Source organism: Pelmatolapia mariae, linkage group LG22 (assembly GCF_036321145.2).
Source record: "Pelmatolapia mariae isolate MD_Pm_ZW linkage group LG22, Pm_UMD_F_2, whole genome shotgun sequence".
Lineage (NCBI taxonomy): Eukaryota > Metazoa > Chordata > Actinopteri > Cichliformes > Cichlidae > Pelmatolapia > Pelmatolapia mariae.
Window position 1 is genome coordinate 7501 of NC_086245.2, and position 10234 is coordinate 17734.

A 10234-nucleotide genomic window follows, 5' to 3' on the forward strand; every position below is an offset into this window, starting at 1 on the left:
GCTCTTTACCTCTCATTTATACAAATGTATTCTGTTGTTTACTGAATTTTCTCCAGAGCATACCTCCACTGCTCTGGGTTCTCTTCCTCTTTTCCCTATTGTCACTACATACTAATTTTGAATTGATATGATTTTTTTTCATGTTACTTTGGAATATTCTGTTTTTTTAGTCTAAGCATTTGATATTTTACCGGTGTAATAAATTTAAGCGGGAAATCTCTTAATGGTAGTGTAGTATTTGAATTACAAGGATCACTATTCCCTATTATTACTATACTCACTAAAAAAATTACTCTCTAAAATAAACCACAACAATCCTTTAAATGTTGTGTCAAATAAGGATTTATATCATCTTGCCACAAAAAAAACTAAACTTACTTTTTATGCATTTTCAAATGATACAAACATGTTTTACTCGAAAAAGCAAAGTAAAAACAAATCAAAACGAAATGTAGCAAAAACACACAATGTTTAAGTGACACAATATACATAATTTAAATCTGGATTACAAAAGAAAATAAAGTCAGATAAATTTTAAATTGAAAAAAAAATATGTAACTCCATACTGTCAACAGTAGATTGCACAGGTATGAGAATTTTCTCATAAGGTTATTTTTTAAAATCACAAAAGACTGAAAAGCATATAAATCCAAAATACTCACAAAAGTAAAATCCTCTATCTGAAAAAAAGAATAAACAAACAGCGATTAATTTACTTTGCAATTTCAAATTAGTCGTAGTAATAAAAAAAAAACCACATTAGACTAATACTAAAATTCTGCAAAAATGTTTAGCATTTCTGTGATGTATAAAAAAATGAACTGACATTTACAGTGATTTTTCTGGTCTTGCTGGCCACATTCATGTAGTACTTTATCTGCTTCCCATTATACAATCACACTGTGGAATTACCAGTTAACAAGTGTGTTAACTCCTATCTCCACAAATTCTCACACACACACACACACACACACACTACCAGCTCCATTAAAAAAATGTTTTTCAATTCATTTAGTTACTGCTCATTTCAGTGTAGTTTTAGTTCAAAGGTTTATTTCTTTAATATTCAGTTAGTTTAATAGTTAGTTTAATATTCAGTATAAATCTTTTCAGTAGTTACATCAGAATATAGTATGCAGCATGTGTCATATCATACCTCCAGCAACATATTCGAAAATATCTCTCATTTCTCCTGCAACAAGAACAGAAAAAATATCACGTGAAAGCAAGAAATAAGCATCACATTTACATTTATAGTCAAATCAATTTAATTTAATGTATTTAACACCAAATCACATCAACATCAGGGCACTTTGTTCAGGTTTTCTCTGAATTAGTGTCTTCACCTTACAATACAATCAGATAACCAGCTATGTATATAATAATGAACTACTCAAATGGCCTAAAGGTTTCATGAATGAATCAAGTCATAAACTAAGTGCCTTCCTCTTGTAAATCCAAACATTTTTTTGAAAAACAAATTAAAGCAGGAATTTCTTCTTTGGAGCAAACTGATGATGATGATAGAAGCTATCATTATTGTTGTTGTTGTTATTATTATTATTATTATTATTATTATTATTATTATTATTATTATTATTATTATTATTATTATTATTATTATTATTATCATTATTAGAAGAAGAAGAAATTTGGATTAGAAAATTTAAAATAAATGAAAATTCAAAATTAAACTAATGTAGCTCCAAGAAATACTTTCAACAAAGGCAGGCATAAGAGAGAGTTTGCATGGAAGGTTTGAACACAAAAAATTGTAAGGCTTACAAAACCCTACAGAAATCATGTTACATATACATGGTCACTGCTAGTACAAGTAATAATCATAATCATAGTCATAGTCATAATATTATATCTGTATTTATAAATGGCATACTCAGGAGAAGTAATGCTGCAAACTACGAAACATTTTTGTAATATTTATTGAGAAAGTTCAGATACATTTATGGGAAACGTTTGAAATTTAACTGATGAGTCAGATAATGAAAATGTGTTTAATCCTATTTGAATTAATTATGCATTAAGTATTAACTGTAGGGTATTGTTGTTTAATGCTATACCATCAAATTGTATAATATATTCAGTAGTACAAGATAGTAGCTATGTATTCATTTTTTCCATTGCCTTAAAAAATGTACTTAAAACTAAGTTAAGGGTTCTCATATTATACTAAACTACATTTTTAGGAAAATAAAATGTATTAATATTTAAAGTAGAAAACACCATATTAAAAAGTATAGTTTTAAAATGTGCATGTAGGTACAGTATGTAAGAGTCAGTTGTTAAACTGTTGTATTCTGTCAAAACGAATACTTAACTATGACATTTTTATCTCTATAAAAAGAAAAATGCATTTTATTTAATTCTATCCTAACAGAGTACCTCCACGAAGTGAGGAGAACCAGCGCTCAAATTTTCTCTCAACAGCAGTTGTTGCTGAAAAGAAAAAAAGAATTAATTGATGTGGAAAAAAACATGCCAGTATTTCAATCAAATGTAAAACAATTTTACAAATGCGCACCTTTTTAACTATTCTGATCATTTCCTCTTTTTAGAAAAAGCTTCCTGTGCACAAAATGTTTAAAAGTACACATAGTACATATTTCTGTGCATAAACAAAAATATGAAATATAGAAAAAAAAGTCTTAAACAGTTAAAGTGTTTTTGTTAAACCTCTTGAATTAAAGCTAAAACCTTTCGCAGGTGTACAGAGTCAAAATTACCAAAAAAGCAAACTCATGCTATATTTAATGTCATTTTGGTGTAGAGTTTTTTTTAAGTATTTAATTTTTTCAGTGAGAAATGTAAATATCTGCATATAGGAAGAGAAAATAATAAAATAATAATGAAAATAATCTTTAACAATTAAAAGAAAATGTCATGATGAATACTACTCGTTTTGCATTGTCTTTGTTTGTGCTGCTCACCAACATTATCACTCCTGTGACGAGTAGAAGTAACACGGGGTGTTGAAATGGATTGACGTGCAGGGGGCTTCGTACTCTGTGGTGCTTCACTTTCCTTGGGTTTATGAAGCACATGTATGGTTTCTCCCAGAGGCTTTGTGACAACCATAGATGTGAGTGGCGTCACAAAGCTGTACTTCAGTGAGAGACTCAAAGCCTCCTTCTTCACTTGCTCTTTCTCAGGTCCAGATAACTGGAGCCTGTGTCATAAAGCATTAAGTAAATATAACGATTGATTTAGTAGTAATATATGATAAAGTAATTTACACATATTTATATATCTTTAATTCTTCCATGTCCCCAGGTATTCCCTGGCAATTTAAAATTACTGTTTGAGTCCCAACTTTGGAAAATTAAAGAACATTTTAGTGGAATCTAATATGGACATAGAAACATGGGGAAAAAAATAAACAAACTCATTGTTATGTAAACATCCTGCCTTCTTTTTATTTGACATATTTGTGGGAGAGTTGACTTTAGAGCCAAGATGCTGAAATTTAACTGTATTCTGCTGCTGTAGTAAACATAATTTCCTGTTTTTGTTGTAGCTGTAGATTTTTAACTTGTTTTGTAAATTGCAGCTTAGTTGTTGAGACCGTGGGATGCCATCTATGTTATGAATAAGCACACAACTTCGGAAGCTGATTCACCTTGCCCATAAATTCATGCTACATTGTAACTATTAATGTTACTTTTGACCAAACGAACTTTTGCCTTTTGGACTGCAAGTCACATCAAATGATCTGAAGACGTTACCTTGGGTTTCAGGGAAATATATGTTGGGCCTTATCCAATATCCCAGATTAGTTATGCACTCAACAGTTAATGAAGAGAAAAATTTTTGTTGCTGCCCTTTAAAAAGTAGCTGAATAGGAAATAACACAAGAAGAAAGATGTCACGACTGGGACAACAGCCGTGTGATGTGTGGAAACGGAGGACTCGAATGCAGCACTTACTTGAGATGCAGGGTGATTTATTTACAGAAGACAGAACACAAAGTGGGAATGGCAAAACAGAACTAAGGATAAACTAAACTGGGGAAAACTAAACTATAGAACGGCAAACCTGAAACACGAGAGGAGGACTGCAGGGAGAGCACATAGAGGAGTCACGGAGAGGTTAACGGAGCAATGCAGAGTACGCAGGGTAACACAGAGGATGAACACAGACGACGTGACAAGGAACACAGGCAGGCACACACTATAAATACACAGAGGGACACTGGGAAATCACACACAGGTGGGAGACACAGCTGGACCTGATTAACCTGACGAGACAGGGGAACACTAACACCAGGGACCAACAGAGGGAGCACAAACCCAGAAACCCAGTATCCAAAACACAAACCATCCCAAAACAGCCCACAAATAATAATAATAATAATAACATCAATAAATACACTAAACACAAAATCACTGAGTCACGGACTCAGGACCATGGCAAAAGATGGCATATATGGTACTTACTCTTTGTCCAGAAGCTGTTTAACTGTGAGGTAGGCCCAAACTCTCTGGATAAGGTGATCAGACACACTTGCACCAGATTCCACAATGCCATTTGGGTCAGAAAATACTAACCTTCTATTACTCTGTCATAATTAAAATATATTGTAATGTCAATATGCAGGGAAAAAAACTTTCACAAGATTACAGCTGATAAATATCTTAGATCAAACATTACCGAAATGGCCACAACTTGAGGTGTGAAGGTTTCAATGTCATTGTCTGTGATCTGTCCAGCCACCACAATCTCAGAACCATTATAATACTGACTGAAGTTAGTCTGGGTTAGATTGGTCCCACCCACATAGATCATTGTCACATCTGTCAGCAGAGGAGTTGCCACCTCTTCATAGAAACCCTGTTGACATACAGTGTGGACATGATGCAAATCATGCTAATTTCTTCCTAAATCTGTAGTGATTTCAAATCATGTGGTAGGAAGAATACAAAATACCTTCAGCTGTAAATCAGCATCAGAGTCTACATAAATCCGTCGTGCCACACCGTTATTTTGCAGCGACATTTTCTCAAGGAACTCAAAATCAACATCAAAACCAAAACCCAGACAGTAAACTGGGAATTTGCCTGCAACAGCCTCTCTTACATTTGACTGTATTTTCTCCAGATTTGTCACCCCTGAAAATACATAAGACACAGTCAGTTCAGCTCAAAAACAATGGAATTCCACACTTGATAAAACAAAAAGCTAAAACGAAAAATATTGAATGACTGATCTGTACTCATCAATCTCCCTGCATTCTTGAGTGTTGTGCTGCAAATGTATTCTTTACATCACACATGCTGTCCAAACTCCATGCTGTCATCATCACTCCAGCCTTGCCTGCCTTCTACAAGTGCTAAAGCTCTCAGTGCTCTTCTATCAGCCTGCCTTTCAGACTCATTTGTACCTAGTTGGAGATCCTACATCTCTACCTCTGCATCTAGACTCTGAGAAGTCCTGTCCTACCGTTACTGGACTCCACTCTGCCATGTTGATTTGTCAAAGTCTTATCGCCAAATCTCAAACTGTTCTTCATTAAACCATGTTCAGGTCTTTCAAATGATCTCTCCTAATTGAAATCACAATAAACTCATTGACTAAAATCATTAAGTCCAGAAGTATTTGTGCACATTTTTGTACAGGTGTCATTTGTTACAACCTTCGGTTGGCTCTCCATCTGTGAGGAGTATAAGGATTGATGCTGAACCTTCTCTGTTATGCGTGTTCAGCATATTTGCTCCTTGCAGCAGTGCTTCATTGATGTCTGTGCCTGAAAGTCAACAACAAAGTTTCAGTACTATAATTCTTCTGTTAACTGTTTGATATTAAAAGATATATACTGATTTCTGCAACTCCTCACTTCCTCCAGCTTGAATGTTGCGTGCAAAGGTTTTGGCGCTTTCCACGTTTTTACTGTTGGCCTGAACAAGTTCCAATTTCCAGGGATAAATGTTGCCATCAAAAGTGATCAAACCAAAATGGTCATCTTCTGCCAGGTCATTCAAAATATGGATTAACGCGATCCTAGTCTGGGCAAAAACAACATTTACACATTACAGACTTTTATAAAAGATTTTAAAAAGACATTAAAAGAAATAGTAAATGATAGACATAGCAGACCCTATAAACCATTTACCTGCTCCATTTTTCTGCCTGACATTGAGCCACTTTTGTCAATAGCAAAGATGACATTTTTGGAAATTCGGGGAAGATTGGATGGAGCAAAGTGATGAACAAAGTACCCAGTAGATTTCTAAAGAGCAGGAAAAAAGATTGCTTTAGTCAAATTTTTATTTAATAGCCAGACAAAGGATATGGTACTGATTTGCAAAACCTTTTCTGGCCCATGCAGTTTATGTTGTGTGTAAATTGCTAATTGATCAGGGTTTACCTTGATGTCTCCCAATCCATTGTTCCTGTTGACATCATAAACAATAACCAGATCTCCATTCATACCCTGCTCTCCACAGTTGTCACACATTGTCTGTTGATCCACTGTTGGATAGAAATACACCCATGCCTAGAAACAGAAAGAATTGCATTCTTTAGACTCTTGATCGAGTGAGAGGTCAGTGATTTTAATTTCTGTCAAAACGCTGTCCTGTGCTTCTCATTGCTTTGGCTTGATAAATCTGAAAGGTGCATATACAAGTCACTGTTACCAAAAGGTTTGGACACTGTAGATTAGAACTAAAGAGAAAATGCAGTGATTTTTAAACAATTTAAACTCCCCATTGAAAAAAAACAACAACTCGGGATACGAGTTTTTTGTCTGAGGTTCAATAAAAGTCTTGTAATGCGTTTAATGCATAAAATATTAAAAGAAAATCAGAATTCATTATTATGAGTAAAAGTGGCGAATTGCTCAACATTCTGACATATATAGCGCAGGAAGACTTCAATAGTTCAAGACTAACATGACCCAAATCAACAATGCAAATACTGTAGGATTCGATTACATTATGTCACATAATACCAGAGATATGATACACTACACAGGGACAGTTGAAATCAGTATTTAACAGATGTGATCATTGGGCATTCAGTAGGTACTGCATTAACAAAATTTGTAGTTGTAATCACTATCTTCTTCTATCTCTCACTCACACACATGCATTCTGTCATGTTTCTTGTTTCTACTGACGTTCATTCCTCTTCTCTCTAGAGCATACCTCCACCTTTCCTCACTACAAATCTGTCACTTCAGCGACACACATCACCACTGTTTCTCATGCAGTCCCACAGTTCTACTTGGTTATCTATCACACGTCATGTGAATCAGCTGGCTTTTTACTCTTTATCCTCTTCGTAGCTGCCTTCACTTCCTCCTTAATAATCCTCTGCACTTCATGATTCACTGTCATTCCTCCATCTGTCCTCCTTTCTGTCTCATTTTCTTCAGTTCCTCAAATTATTTATTCCATTTTTTCAACAAACTCTCTTCATTTGTTAATACATTACCATTACCTATTACGCTAACCTGCTGCACATTCTCTCCAGTTTGATCTCTCAATCTCAAAGTCCTTTTCTTCTTTCTTAGTGTCCAGCCTCACATACAACCCACTAAGAGTCTTTTCCTTTGCACATCTCTTTGCTGTATGCATAGATTTTTTTCTAGGCTTCCTCTTAGTGCAAACTGTTGTGACTCTTAGTGTTTATAAAAGTGACATTTGTGTTATAACTGTACCTGTTTATTAACATGTGTTTTGGTGATGGCATTAGCGAGGGCTTTGGTGCTCAGGCCTCCTTTCACATCGATGAAATTGATGCCGGCTTCCTCGTGAATGTACACATCCACCTGGGAACAAGTATAATAAAATAAAACAGAAGATCTAATCATGTGTGGTCTTATCTCAGCATTGTTTTCCTAAACAATCACTGAACAGATACCAAGATGGAAGTCACCTTGAAGTCTCTGACAGGCTGCATGGGTCGAGCATGAATTTGCAGCTCGTACTTGCCATGTGTGCGTTTCATCAGTTCCTCATATGTGAGTTCAAAAGTGACCTTTTTGTGAGCAGCCACAGTTACAGAGGTCTTAAATTCCTCCAGAGTCCTCCCTACAGAACTGTAGCAGAAACAATAATTATTTCATATAAATGCATTTAAAAATCAGTTATTCCTGAAGACCAAACTTGATTTTTGAGTAAACTGACTAAAAAGCAAGGATTAAAGTGATATTTGGCAGGTGGGGGGACCCCTAAGATCAGGTAGTATGCAGTGTAGTGTGGGGAAAAGAATTACTTTGTAATAAGTCACATACTAATCCCTTTTGTGAGCTTTTTTTTTTTTCTTTGTGTAAAGAGTGTGCTCAGCTAACCTGCGCTACTATTCCAGTTTTCACTGCTCTTTGTGGATTTGGACAACTGCATTCAAAGGTGTACAAACTTATGCAAGCTATAGCCTGTGGCTAATTTAGAACACTTAAATTGTTTTGTACACTCCTTCAGAAAAACAGAATTCAGCAAAACATCATGAATTGGTTCAATATCTGATTTAAAATATCTACAATAAATGAGGATATGACATGTAAGATTTAACTTTCTAATCTAACCTACTGAGCTGTGGATGTCATTGTTTCACTTTAATCCCTGCTAAAAGGTTTTTTCCTCCTCCCACAGTTAAACAAAAATAATTTTAGAGAACTGAAGATACAGAAGAAGACATAAAAAAAATGTTACTGAGAATTTTTTCACATAAACCTTTAAGTTAATTAATGAATTTAAATACCTGACAAGCCCAGCACTTTCACCACGGGACACAGCTTCAGTGTACTGCTGCTGAGCTTGCTCCTTAGCTTTCACAACACCATCATAAACTTGGCCATCGATAAACCTGAAGAGGACCAAGAAAGCCGTTTTCTACACACTACTAAATATCAGGCAATTTGTTCTTCAGTGTAGAATTTACAAATGTCTCTGGATGGTTACAGATCACTTTAACTTCACACACATTCGGAATTTACTGATGAAGGCATTCTTGGGAATCCGAACATGGAATTCAATTTCCTTTGACTCGTCCATACGATTGACCACACGGCTTGTGATGACAGTGGTGGCATAACGACTGGTCACTGTGGAGTTGATGTGAAAGCTGTAGACGTCCCAGTCATCCTGAGAAAAAACGACAGGGTTAACCGATCTCATTGGCTGGTTTCAGTGGACTTTCATTGGTCTCCCCGCAAAAACCCTAAAATTAGTTTTCATCTAGTGTTCAGGGCACACACTCAAAAGAGCATGACACTCACTTACATTTATACTTTTACTTTTTATGCATCAGAATGGGAGTTGTTAGAAATATCCAACACATGTTTCCATAGTTCAAACAACTAAACAAGCCAAATTTACCTTAACCAATCAACACCATCATCAAATAACAAGCTCGAACAATTAAAATGAGAGCTGTCATTGTGGGTGCACAGAAAGTATAAGGTAGACATACAAACACATACAGTTAGAATTCTTTCACTTCATATTACATTACATGATGTTATATTGCTTAGCAGAACACTTCATCTTACCCCAGATCATCTTTTTGTCTCCAAAGTAATGCGCAACTGCCAGTGTTAATGTGTCAGCTGACTTGTACGCACACACAGCACATGAACAAAATGAAATAATCCTGAGGATTGTCACAAGAACCTTCAACCCACAGAGTTTGGTGTTGAACTGACAGAAAGATGCTGAGACACAAAATACGCAATCGCACACCTCAGATATCTCATTATCTATGAAATATTAATTGCAGAGGTACATAAAAAGTTTGTTTTCTTTAGCTTTTGGCTTTTAAACTATTTATTTAACCGTGTATATTTAATGCTATGGCCGTTTATGTATTTTGACCCTACCTTGTTTGGCAGTGTGGAAGCCAAAGCCAGCTGCAGTCCAATGAGGGTGAGCTGCACCACAGTTCTCCCCATGATGCCTCCTAGCAGAGCACAAACACAGCTGAAACTGTCTTTTTAAGTCAAACATGGACAACATTATTGTGTACATAATTTTTTTAAAGGGCAAACTTCACTTTCTCTCCCTCCTCTTTCACCTTCCACCCACACAAAATACTCCCCCAAAGCAGTAATTAACCAGAAATCCAGCAGTTTCTGTAAACATTAATGTTGACATTGAGGGTCAAACCAGTGAACATCACAAGGACTTTGTCACCACAAGAATCTTTTCTGTGATAGGTAATACTGTTTTGGTCAATTTAAATGAAAGAGACAAATTGACTTCACACTATTGATGAAACA

The 10234-nt window shown here is 35.4% G+C and overlaps 1 protein-coding gene across 1 annotated transcript in view; it reads right to left on the bottom strand.

The window, feature by feature from the left end:
* LOC134619835 (inter-alpha-trypsin inhibitor heavy chain H3-like) overlaps nucleotides 1-9907 on the bottom strand; it is a gene marked incomplete at its 3' end in the record, with an annotated part of 12127 nt that extends 2220 nt beyond the window's left edge. The window contains exons 1-15 of the mRNA XM_063465661.1: nucleotides 9836-9907; nucleotides 8941-9101; nucleotides 8719-8823; nucleotides 7894-8056; nucleotides 7676-7786; nucleotides 6380-6508; nucleotides 6125-6241; nucleotides 5849-6017; nucleotides 5648-5758; nucleotides 4942-5123; nucleotides 4666-4845; nucleotides 4452-4573; nucleotides 3021-3184; nucleotides 2401-2454; nucleotides 1157-1192 (exon numbers count right to left, since the gene is read on the bottom strand). Of these exons, the coding sequence (XP_063321731.1) occupies nucleotides 1157-1192; nucleotides 2401-2454; nucleotides 3021-3184; nucleotides 4452-4573; nucleotides 4666-4845; nucleotides 4942-5123; nucleotides 5648-5758; nucleotides 5849-6017; nucleotides 6125-6241; nucleotides 6380-6508; nucleotides 7676-7786; nucleotides 7894-8056; nucleotides 8719-8823; nucleotides 8941-9101; nucleotides 9836-9907 (1876 nt within the window). The remainder of the gene's footprint in view (nucleotides 1-1156; nucleotides 1193-2400; nucleotides 2455-3020; nucleotides 3185-4451; nucleotides 4574-4665; nucleotides 4846-4941; nucleotides 5124-5647; nucleotides 5759-5848; nucleotides 6018-6124; nucleotides 6242-6379; nucleotides 6509-7675; nucleotides 7787-7893; nucleotides 8057-8718; nucleotides 8824-8940; nucleotides 9102-9835) is intronic.
* Nucleotides 9908-10234: the final 327 nt, after the last annotated feature.